General features: G+C 53.4%; 1 protein-coding gene across 1 annotated transcript; it reads left to right on the top strand.

The window, feature by feature from the left end:
* Positions 1–3,612: 3,612 nt before the first annotated feature.
* On the top strand, positions 3,613–9,392 carry LOC112920660 (E3 ubiquitin-protein ligase TRIM65-like). The gene is made up of 7 exons (XM_072740979.1): positions 3,613–3,628; positions 4,110–4,759; positions 5,800–5,895; positions 6,122–6,355; positions 7,355–7,517; positions 7,738–7,800; positions 8,830–9,392. Exons 1-7 carry the CDS (start codon positions 3,613–3,615, stop codon positions 9,390–9,392), a joined length of 1,785 nt encoding a protein of 594 aa, XP_072597080.1.
* The last annotated feature ends 2,597 nt before the right edge of the window (positions 9,393–11,989 follow it).

Raw genomic sequence — 11,989 nt, 5'->3', positions numbered from 1 at the left:
ATAAGTGCCTTATATAAGGTAGATACCCAAAGGAATTGAAATCAGGGACTCAGATATCTATGCACCCGTGTTCACAGCATTATTCATGATAACCAAAAGGCAGAAGCAACCCAAGTGTCCAACAACAGATGAACAAACAAAATGTGGTATAGTGGAATATTATCCAGCCATAAACAGGAATTCTGATACATGGTATAACATGGATGATGGGATCCCTGGGTGGCGCAGCGGTTTGGCGCCTGCCTTTGGCCCAGGGCGCGATCCTGGAGACCCGGGATCGAATCCCACATCAGGCTCCCGGTGCATGGAGCCTGCTTCTCCCTCCGCCTGTGTCTCTGCCTCTCTCTCTCTCTGTGACTATCATAAATAAATAAAAAATTAAAAAAAAAATAATAACATGGATGAACCTTGAAAACATTAAGTGAAATAAGACTCAAAAGGACAACTATCATATGATTTCAGTCATACAAAATAAGCATATTCATAAAGATAGAAAGATAAGTTATTTGGGCGGGAGGGAGGGGGCAGCAGAATTATTGCTTAAGGGTTACAAAATTTCTATTAAGGGTGATGAAAAATTTTTAGATGTAGATCACTATATGACTATATCACTATTTATAGATCACTATACATTGTGAATGTACTTAATACCCACTGAATTGTACACAAAAGTGGTTAAGGTGCAACTTTTGTATTAGGGTAATAATTTTTTTTTTTTAATTTTTATTTACTTATGATAGTCACAGAGAGAGAGAGAGAGGCAGAGACACAGGTAGAGGGAGAAGCAGGCTCCATGCACCGAGAGCCCGATGTGGGATTCGATCCCGGGTCTCCAGGATCACGCCCTGGGCCAAAGGCAGGCGCCAAACCGCTGCGCCACCCAGGGATCCCCATAGGGTAATAATTATAAGTGGATGTTATGAACAACTTTACACCAAAAGAATTTGAGAATTTAGATAAAATGGACAAATTGCTAGGAAAGCACCACTTAGCAAAATGGATACAAGAACAAACAGACAATATGAGTAATTCTAAATCTCTAAGAGATACTGAGTACTGAGTATTTAATTAAATAACCCTTCCACAAAAAACACTCAGGGCCTAGGTGGCTTTGCCACCAAATTCTGCCATACATTCAAGGAAGAAATAATATCAATCTTAATCTTTCAAATAAGTGATAAAGAATACTCCTGAACTCAGTTTATGAAGCTAGCATACCTTAACACCAAAACTTGACAAGGCATTACATCAAAGGAAGATTCCAGGCCAATTTCTCTCATGAACGCAGAATTAAAAATCTTTCCTGGAGACCCGGGATCGAGTCCCGCGTCAGGCTCCCTGCATGGAGCCTGCTTCTCCCTCTGCCTGTGTCTCTGCCTCTCTCTCTGTCTGAATTAAAAAAAAAAAAAAAAAAAAATCCTAAGACAATATTAACAAATTGAATCCAGGGGATCCCTGGGTGGCTCAGGGGTTTAGCGCCGCCTTCAGCCCAGGGCGTGATCCTGGGGTCCCGGGATGGAGTCCCACGTCGGGCTCCCTGCATGGAGCCTGCTTCTCCCTCTGCCTGTGTCTCTGCCTTTCTTTCTTTCTGTGTCTCTCGTGAATAAATAAATAAAATTTAAAAAAAAATTTGAATCCAGCATATATTTTTTTTTTTTTTTTTTTATTTATGATAGTCACAGAGAGAGAGAGAGAGGCAGAGACATAGGCAGAGGGAGAAGCAGGCTCCATGCACCAGGAGCCCGACGTGGGATTCGATCCCGGGTCTCCAGGATCGCGCCCTGGGCCAAAGGCAGGCGCCAAACCGCTGCGCCACCCAGGGATCCCGAATCCAGCATATATAAAAAGCATAACACGTGGGCAGCCCGGATGGCTCAGTGGTTTAGCGCCGCCTTTGGCCCAGAGCATGATCCTGGGAACCCAGGATCGAGTCCCGCGTCCGGCTTCCTGCGTGGGTCCTGATTCTCCCTCTGCCTGTGTCTCTGCCTCTCTCTCTCTCCCTCTGTGTCTCTCATGAATAAATAAAATATTAAAAAAAAAAAAAAGTATAACATGTCACAAACAAGTAGAGTTCATTCCAGAATGCAAGGTTGGTTAGAAGAATGAAAATCAGTAAGTATAAAATTGCCACATTAGCAGAATAAAAGAGGCAATGCTTATGATCATTTCAAAAGATGCAGAGGAAGAATTAGATAAAAGTCAATATCCAGGGATCTCTGGGTGGCTCAGCAGTTTGGCGCCTGCCTTTGGACCAGGGCATGATCCTGGAGACCCAGGATCAAGTTGCATATCCGGCTCCCTGCATGGAGCCTGCTTCTCCCTCTGCCTGTGTCTCTGCCTCTGTCTGTCTGTCTGTCTCTCTCTCATGAATAAATAAATAAAGTCTTTAAAAAAAAAGTCAATATCCATTCCAGGTATACACTTAGCAAACCAGGAAGAAAAAGGGAGTCTGCATAATCAGATACAGTTCTCTACAGTAAACCTAGAGCAGACATCACACTTAATGGAAAAATGTTGAAAATTTTTCCTCTGAGATGGGAAAATGAGAAAGGAATGCCTTCTCCCTCCATTTCTTTTTTTTTTTTTTAAGATTTTATTTATTTATTCATGAGAGACACAGAGAGAGAGAGAGGCAGAGACACAGGCAGAGGGAGAAGCAGGCTCCATGTAGGGAGCCCGACGTGGGACTCGGTCCCAGGACTCCAGGACCACGCCCTGGGCCAAAGGCAGGCACTAAACCGCTGAGCCATCCAGGGATCCCCTCCCTCCATTTCTATACAACAAACAGGGCTACACTAGCGTATTGGAGCAAGACAGTGATCTACTGCCAGTTTTCAGGACATTTGTCCTGTTGGATGGGGGACAATGGGAAACGGAAACTGACAAAGAAGCAATTATAGAGCCATGACAATCTCCCTTCTACTTCACTCATCCCTTTTTTTCTTCTGAGAACCAGAACCAGAGTGGAAGCAACAATCTTTAGGATCACCAATCAGATAATGTTGATCGTTCAACTTTAGACGAAGAAGGGGCTTTGAAATATCATCTCCTGTAACAACGCTGTCGATTCACAAGAACCATGGTCCAGAGAGATGAAAGGAGTTGCCCAAGATCCTACTGCCGCTTAGATGCCACTTTCCTCTCTGGGTGGTGATGTGAATCCCTTAGGTCCACTGCAAGCAGCCTGAGGTGCAGCAGCAACTCTGCCTCCTGGGGTGAAGGCTCTGGAGTAAAGGATCACCCATGGAGAGACAGAACACATCAGCACCACAGCATGTCCAGCGGCACACCATTTGCCCTGCTGACATCACAAGCAGAATGCTAGGGCTGCTCACACTTGAACTGTGATGTCAGGAAACAAAGCTGAGGGCAGTCTCCGAGGAGGGGGGCTAACTTGATGGGGAGATCACAAAACAGCAGCCAAAGGGAAAGGTGAGAAGGCAGGCATCAGATCCCGAGAGATGGAGAGGACCAGGGTGGGGGCACACGGGACTGACGGGGACCCTCCCAACAGCTAGTGAAGTGGGACCAGGGCAGGGTCCCTGCACCTGAGTGCCCAGGGGTTCTTTTCCGTCCCACCGCAGGGCAGCCAAGCCTCTAGCCTTCCCTGACATGGAGAAAGTTTCATGTAAGTACTTGTGCTTCCTACTTTTCTTCTGAAGGGCCAAAGAAGTGGCTCCTTTCCCTTACACTGATGTGACTTCTTTCGGCTCATCCAGTTGCTTGTCCAAGATTTGCTGCAGGAGTTAGGGCTGCGACACAGAGAAAACAATCCCCATGTTACGCCCCGCTGTGTGGGCTGACTGATGACATACCCTCTGTACCCCCTGGGCAGACAAGTGCTTCTATGGGAAGGACTGGTGTTCCCCTAAAAGGTCCCTCAGCTCCTTTTTTTTTTTTGTAAGATTTACTCATGAGACACACAGGCAGAGACAGAGGCAGAGGGAGAAGCAGGCCCCTTGAGGGGATCCCAATACAGGACTCAATCCCAAGACCCCAGGATTACAACCTGAGCCAAAGGCAGATGCTCAACCACTAAGTCACCCAGGTGTCCCAAGGGCCCCTCAGCTCCTGTCCTGACTTCTTTAGGGCTTGCTCTGTCTTCTCAGGGCCACTCCAGGACCACAGCCCCACCTTGCAGCCCCCTCCCCAAGCCCAGCTCCTGATGAGTAACAGCAGTGTCCGCACATTCGAGGACCAGGTCCTCTGTCCCATTTGCCTGGAGGTGTTCCGTAACCCAGTCACCACCGCCTGCGGGCACAACTTCTGCATGACCTGCCTCCAAGGTTTCTGGGACTACCAGGCTACTGCGGGCGAGACCCTCTACTGCCCCCAGTGCCGAGAGAGCTTCCCATCCAGACCGCGCCTCTGCAAGAATGTCATCCTGGAGGAGATGGTGACCTGCTTCACCCAGGCCAAGGACCAGACCTTGGGGTCCTCACAGATCCTGGCCGGGCCTCGGGACGTGCCCTGCGACTTCTGTTCACCCCAGAAGCTCAAGTCAGTAAAGTCGTGTCTGCAGTGCATGGCCTCTCTGTGCGAGAAGCACCTGCGCAGCCACTTCGAGGACCAGGTGTTCCAGGACCACCAGCTGCTGGAGCCCGTGTGGGACCTCAAGAGCCGCCTGTGCCGGAAGCACCGCAAGCTGCGGCGGCTGTACTGTCGCACGGAAGGCTGCTGCGTGTGCGGGGCCTGTCTGCTGGAGGAGCACAAGAACCACGACACCATCCCCCTGGAGGAGGAGCGTGCCCGCAAGGAGGTGAGGCAGGGGTCGGGGGAGGGGCAGGGTGGGGGGCAGGAGCCCCAACCTCGTGGTTCTGAGTCTCTCACTGAGTGTGAAAGTCTTTCCCAAGTCTGGGCACACCTGTCCTTGGAGGGAAGTTACATAACCCTCCGAGGGACAGTCATAAAGGTGGACATGCCCTGACATGGGAAAGGGCTGGCAAGTTTGAGGAACAAGGGTCCGACGTTGTATGCGTGAGTTCTATGTTCATTTTTTTCTGGCACAGAAGGAGGAAAGTCTAAAAGAAAACATTGTCATGGTAGGTGGGGCAGATCCCCACCTTTTCTCTCCTTTCACATTTTGTTCAACATATTTGTGCTGCTTTTCTTAGAGTGGAGGACTTCTACTGCAGACATTCTATCATGTGTATTCAGTAAGAGTGCTCTTCCCACGTGGCCACCCGGTGACGGCCTGCGGCCAGGAGCTCAGGCCGGAATATATAAACCATTCGCCACACTGTTGAGCTCAGCTGACGCTTTTTCCATAGCAAGACTTTGTCAACAAAGCAAGCAGTGTGTTGACTGATAGTCTGGCTTGAGCTTCTTATTTTGTTGTGGGCCACCAACAGTTCATGGACAGGCACCTGGAATGGCACAGTTCTATCATCTGTTTTAAACAAGAACATGCCCGTTGCTGGGACAGGTGGAGATGAAGGCTGCTCTCTAGAGGGACTTGGGACACATGCTGCCTGGGCCAGGTATCTCCGGGCTCCGTATCTGACGTGCCCCTCCTCGACCCACTGCCTCCTCTCAAGCCACCAAACCTCCACAGCCCCTTTTTGTGACCTGAAACCCTGTGGTCACCACTGTCAGGAGCAGAGAACCTGATTCCTAAGGATGGGGGGAGAGTCTCAGGGAGTAAAGGTAGTCCTGGGCCATCTGGCCTCCAGCTCTGGTCTTTCTCTCTCTGGGCATCTTAGCAACGTCAGCAGTGTGTCTCCTCTGGGCTTGTAGGAGGGTTTCTCCCAGGCCACCTCTCTGAATCAAGGGCCGTCTCCTCCTCCCTCTCACTCCCAGGTGGAGGTTCGGAAGGTCCAGGCCAATGTGGAAAACCAGATGCTGATCATCAACTCTGACAGCCAGAAGCACCGAGGGCAGGTGGCCTTTCTCTCGGTAAGGCTGGCCCGCCCTCTCCCAGGCCCCAGCTTCACACACACACACACACACACACACACACACACACACCCTGCACCAGGCTGAGGGGCACTCTCAGGGCTTGGAACCCAGTGGTCAGCAACCGGATGCCTAGGCAGGCTCCACGCCCTAACAGTGGGGGAACCAGGCTGGGGCTGGGAGATGCCTCTCGACAGACCATGCACCCCACGCACACCCCCCACAGAAATTGATCCAGACAACACGTGATGAGGTGAACACCTGCTTCTCAGAGATCATCCAGGAGGTCAAACAGCTGCAGATGAAGGTCTTGGATTTTGTGGAGAAAGAGGAGGCAGCCGCTCTGGGGAAGCTGGGCAGCTCCATCCAGCAGAGCCACAACCGGCTCCTGAAGCTGGAAGGGGACAGCATCTGGCTCCGCACCCTGCTTGCCAACAGGAGTGACCAGCAATTTCTGCAGGCAAGGCCCACCCACCCCTTTCAAGGCCCTAGGGCTCTGATAGAGCCTCCACTCCCCCTCCATCTGCAGACACACCAGATCTGCCCAGATCCAGGATAAGCGATCAGCATTTGGGGCTGCATCTCTGTCCATTCTTTGGCCTCTGGGGGCCTCCCCATTCCAGGCCATTGGTCCTGAGCTTACACCAGCACCCTTGGCTTCTTCCTCCACCTCAGCACTCAGCCTGACCCTAACTTCTGCCTTCATTTCCCTGGAACAGAAGCGAGTGGACGCTGAGATTCCAGGCATCTGCCGCAGTCTGTATTTCTCTAGACTCTCCCAGACCAGGGATGGAAGTGAGACCAGAACAATCCATATAGCCTGGAATGAAATCCCCTTTCCTTCCCCAGCCCTGGCCTAGTCCCCAGCCCATTGCTGCTACAAGAGGGTAGCAGGCAGGGTAGCCAGCAGAGGTTTGGGTGGCAGCAGCCTTCTCTCCGTGTGGGGCCCAGGGCTACCCAAACTGTTGCTGGGGAATTCAGAGCATAGACCTCCTTTCTTCAGCTGATGTCATGTGCGGGGGGGGGGGGGGGGGGGGGGGTGTTCTAGAGCTGTTGCTCACAGTTGCCCCAACACACACACGCAGACAGGCACACACACACACACACACACATATGCACACACATACCAAGAAACTTTTGGCAAAGTTTTTCACTAAGCAACTAAAAGCTCAAAAGAAATCCTCCTCCCATTGTTTTCTTTTTTTTTTTTTTCCTCCCATTGTTATCTGATACACTTTGGTTAAACCATTAGGCTACAACAGCCATGCTTTTGGCAAAGCCCTAATCTCACATCACAACCAGGAGGAAGGGAGAGAGATGTCTAGGTTTGAAAAGCAGCAATTTCTCCACCTGCCCCATGATCTTGGGGACCCCGGGGACCCTAGCCTAAGCAGGAGCTCCTGGCCTCTGCGTAAGCCCTGGCTAACAGGTGGCACTGCTGGCCACTCCCCGAATTCAGGAGTTCCCCAGGCTGAAGCACTTCCCTGCCTGCATGGAACCCCTGATGGGAACCAACTGTGAGGAGAAACAGACCTTCCTCCAGTTGCCAGAGACTCTGGCGGAGCTCCGGACCCGGCTGATGGACGTGGGTCTCAGCTTCATCAATCAGCTTCTCCTGAAGGGTCAGTACCTGGCAGTCTGGGGCCACTGGAGACTCCCCTGCATTCTGGGGTGGGACCACCCTACAGGGCAGTGCTTAGGGGCTCTAGGCACTCGTAGAGAGCCCTGCCTGCCCGCGTGCACCTTCCCCAGGTGTCGCAGCCTCCTGGAAGCCCACACCTCTCTCTGCAAGGATGCTGGGCTGTAAGAGTATCCTCAGCAAAGCCCCTCCATCTTCCCCAGGCATTAAGATGAACTCCTATGAGGTGCTGCCCCCAGCTGTGGACAGGAAAATACTTCTCAAATGTGAGTCCTCAGTACGGGGGTCCAGACCCAGGGGTGAGAAGGAAAGGAGGCCCCAGCCCCACCTCCAGTCAGACCAGGGCTCCAGAGAGATGCCAGCTCTCTCTTGCCCTGACCTTCCCCTTGGGACTGGAGATCTCAGAAAGACTCAGCCTGTGATTCCAAGGCCCTGAGAGGAGAGGAGGACTATCCCCCATGGGTGGGGCAAGGACCTGCCTGTTGCCCAGCTGCTGGCTTGCCCCCCTCCCTGGGCTCTGATGTGTGACAGAACCTCTGCCCTTGTCTGAGCGCCTGCCCGTGTCCCCCAGGGTTTCGCCAAGCCAGCTTGGATGACTCTGCCCATTTCTTCCTCATACAAAAATGTCTCTTTCTTTTTTACTATTATTATTTTTTAAGATTTTATTTATTTATTTATTTATTTATTTATTTATTTATTTATTTGAGAGAGATACCCAGAGAGCATGAGACAGACGGAGAGCAAGCACAAGCAGGGGCAAGGGCAGAGGGAGAGGGAGAAGCAGATTCTCCCTCTGATGCGGGCCTAGACCTCCAGACCTCCAGACTCTGAGATCATGACCTGATCTGAAGGCAGAGGCTTAACTGACTTAGCCGCCCGGGCGCCCCCAAAAGTCCCCTTTCTTTTGATGCTTCTGCAGCCCCTCTCCTGGGGGTTGGGGACTGGGAGGCACATCTCAGTGATGTGGGCTGGGGGGCTAGATGGAAGGGCTTTGCTGAGGATACTCTTACAGCCCAGCATATCCTTGCAGAGAGAGGTGTGGGCTTCCAGGAGGCTGCGACACCTGGGGAAGGTGCACGCGGGCAGGCAGGGCTCTCTACGAGTGCCTAGAGCCCCTAAGCACTAGCCCACATCTAGATCTCCTGGGGGGTCTCTCTGGTGAATGCCAGAGTCACCCCCTCCGGGAGCCCTGGGCCCTCCTCCGTCAACCCTGCTCAATCCCGCGCCCGGGGGAAGAGAGGGCCCGGGAAGGTGCTCACCCGGGGTCCCTTTCCCGGCCACCTCCCGACCCCCAGGTTACTGCAACCTCAACTTTGACCCCACCACGGCCAGCGAGGAGCTGTTCCTGTTCAAGGAGACCCACTCGGTGCTGAACCTGGGCATCCTCCTGGAGCCCCTGGGCGCGGGCGGCCCCGTCCCGGGCTTCAGGCAGTGGCCGCAGGTGCTGTGCTCGCGCGGCCTGTCCGAGGGCTGCCACTACTGGGAGGCGGACGTGTCCAACTCGTGGGTGTGCCTGGGCCTCACCTACCGCCGCAGCCCCGCGCTCGGCGGCCGCCCGCGCCGCAGCACCGTCTACCTGCTGGGCCGCAACCCCTACTCGTGGTGCCTGGAGTGGGACTCGCTCAGGTTCTCCGTGTGGCACGACAACGCGCAGACGGTGCTGCACGGCGGCTACCACCGCACGCTCGGGGTGGCGCTCGACTGCGGCGCGGGCTGCCTGTCCTTCTACGGCGTGGCGGGCGGCCTGAGCCTGCTCTACCGCTTCCTCGGCTCCTTCCTGGAGCCGCTCTACCCCGCGGTCATGGTCAGCAGCGGCGCCTCGGTCACGCTCAAGCAGCGCCCCGAGGCGGAGGCCTAGGTGCGGCCAATAAACCTGGACTCGGAGCGCTGGCTGGGCCTGGAGGAGGGGCCTGGAGGAGGGGCGCCGGGGGTGGGGTGGGGTGGGGTGGGGGGCGCCCCCCGCAGGTCTGTGCTGTGCGGGGGTGGCCCCGGGAATCCCAGGGAACAGGCGGACCCCCTCGGTTCCCGCAGCCACAGGAGAAGGGCTCCGAGCCAGGCTGGGGTGCCCGCACCCCCACATCCCAGCAGCCTCCGGAGCTGGGGGGATTCCCGACCTGGATGCACAGCTTCCCCCACCGCGGGCGACCAGCCCATCAGAGGCCCCGGGCCTTGGTTTTCTCCGCTGGTCCTGGCTGCTCAGCCTCAGGGGCCCAGGGACGTGTTCCCAAAGGCCATGAGACCTGAGTGGGGGGGCTTGGAGTAGGTGGCTTCTCTCTGCTCCTCCCCTGCAGGTGGCCGGGCTGAGAGTGGCACCTGACAGACACATGGCTTAGGGGTGTTCTAACCCAGTTGCTTAATGGGGGCCTGGGAGGTTAAGCCGTGGAACCCAGGCTGATCTCAAGAAGAAAGGCTGAGGGCCTACTGTCCAAGCACAGTCTCAGACCGCGCGTGTTTCAGTCTGGAGCGGATGTGGATCTGAGGCTCTCCACCCCCGCCCTCCTCTGTGTGGCTGAAGGCTGTCTTCCCAGCCATGGGCACACCCCACTCTGTATTCAGCATGTAGCACTGCCCAAAAGCAAAGGGGCTGCTTCCACATCCAGGCCTCCGCCATCCCACCTGCCTGGCTGGGTGTGCCGGTGTCTGCCCTTCCTCGGAGAGGCTGGATCCCCGCCACGTTACTGCCTTGCAACTGCAGGAGTGGGCCTGGGGGTTCGGCCCCTCTAGGGAAGCCTCCTCAGCATTTCCAGCTTCAGCCAGCCTCTTGTTCCTCCCGCTTCTCTTGAGGGGGGGCTCTCAGGTTAATGATTGACTCCGAAGAGGAAATGCTACAAGTCCTGGGAGAGAACCCCTCTGGCAATGCAGTCCAGAACCGGGCCAAACAGCACCCCACAGGGTGTGCCTGAATTCCATCCCCACCCAGCCCCTTGGAAGAGAAATTAGTGATCCTGGCTTCCGGTCAGGAGAGGTCATTTGGGGGTCAGGGCAGGGCCAGACTGCAATAGGTGTAGAGGGTATATGCTCAAGGTCTCTCAGGCTGGGGCTTTGGCTGCTCTAAGCAAGCTGTGACTGTGGTTTCTTACCGACCTTCCTTCCTTTTTGGAGTCTTCACTCAGCACCAATTCCAGTCATTTTTGTTTTCCTTGAGCATGCTGATAGGCAGGAATCACCTTTCCAAGGAACACCTTTCCAGTATTCAGGAGAGGTCTTTTCATATCCAAATGTCTCAATCTAGGTTCCAACACCCACCCACCACCCACCCCTACTTCCCCACCCCACCCCACCCCACCCCACCCCCACCACCGCAATCTTCATTCTTCCTGGGCTAAGGTCAAGAAATGCTGAAAAGGTGAATGTGGGGTACAAGGAGACAGTAGAGCTGTTCTGGTTAGCCACATGGATAGATCTCTGAGCCCTTCCCCATCCGGGAGCCAACAAGGAGGCAGCTACCCGTACCAGCTCCTCCTGGGGTGCTATTGTGATGCTAGAACCATTCTCATACCCTCAAGAACATGTTGGTTGAAATCCACATCTGTATTTTTAAAAGATTTTATTTATTCATGAGAGAGAGGCAGAGACATAGGAAGAGGGAGAAGCAGACTCCCAGCAGGGAGCTGATGTGGGACTCAACCCCAGGACCCCGGGATCACGCCCTGAACCAAAGGCTCAACCACTGAGCCCCCCAGACATCCCCACTTCTGAATTTATTTTTAAGATTTTATTTATTCATGAGAGACACACAGAGAAGCAGAGACACAGGCAGAGGGAGAAGCAGGCTCCATGCAGGGAGCTCGATGTGGGACCAGATCCCGGGATCCTGGGATCATACCCCCAGCCAAAGTCAGAGGATCAACTGCTGAGCCACCCAGCTATCCCCACATCTGAATTTAATAGGGGTATTTGCTTTCCTAAACAGCTCTTCATTTGCAGTTCCTAGGCCACTAGAAAATCACAGTGATAGTCCTGAGGGTCCTCAAAAGCTTTTTAGTATTTCAAAAACCCAAATGGCAAGCAAGCCTGCACATCAGGGAGGCTAGCCAGCAAGCCAAAATGTCAGCATTTTCTGCTCAGGGCTTAACATGTGCCTCACGGCAGAAATATGCTAGAGGCATCCTCCTGGGTGCCAGATCAGCCAGTGCTTTTGGATAATCCATGTCTGTGAACCCCATCCCTTCCCTTTCCCCCACTGTGGAGAGACCAGGGAGGGGACTGTCCCTAGAATGCCACCCACACACTTCTGATGCCTTCCTGCTGCTGCCTTAGACTCAAATATTTTTATTGTGAATCCAGACAGGCTGTAAACTAATCTGTCTCCAAGGATTATTTCACTTTAAAAATGTCCAAGTTGTTCCTTACAAATAGATTGTGTTCCTGTATGACTTGGGTAATTTTTAAATTAATCTTTTTTTGCATTTTTTAAATCAAAGCAATGCTTTTATTTAACAACACATAGTGTTT

The sequence above is a fragment of the Vulpes vulpes genome, chromosome 2 (genome assembly GCF_048418805.1).
Source record: "Vulpes vulpes isolate BD-2025 chromosome 2, VulVul3, whole genome shotgun sequence".
Classification (NCBI taxonomy): Eukaryota; Metazoa; Chordata; class Mammalia; order Carnivora; family Canidae; genus Vulpes; species Vulpes vulpes.
Note: the sequence above shows the minus strand (reverse complement) of the source record. Positions and strands in the feature narration are given on the sequence as shown.

Coding starts and splice junctions, on each gene's coding strand:
- LOC112920660 (XM_072740979.1), top strand. Junction 4,760..5,799: donor AGGAGCGTGCCCGCAAGGAG/GTGAGGCAGGGG, acceptor TCTCACTCCCAG/GTGGAGGTTCGGAAGGTCCA. Junction 5,896..6,121: donor GGCAGGTGGCCTTTCTCTCG/GTAAGGCTGGCC, acceptor CACCCCCCACAG/AAATTGATCCAGACAACACG.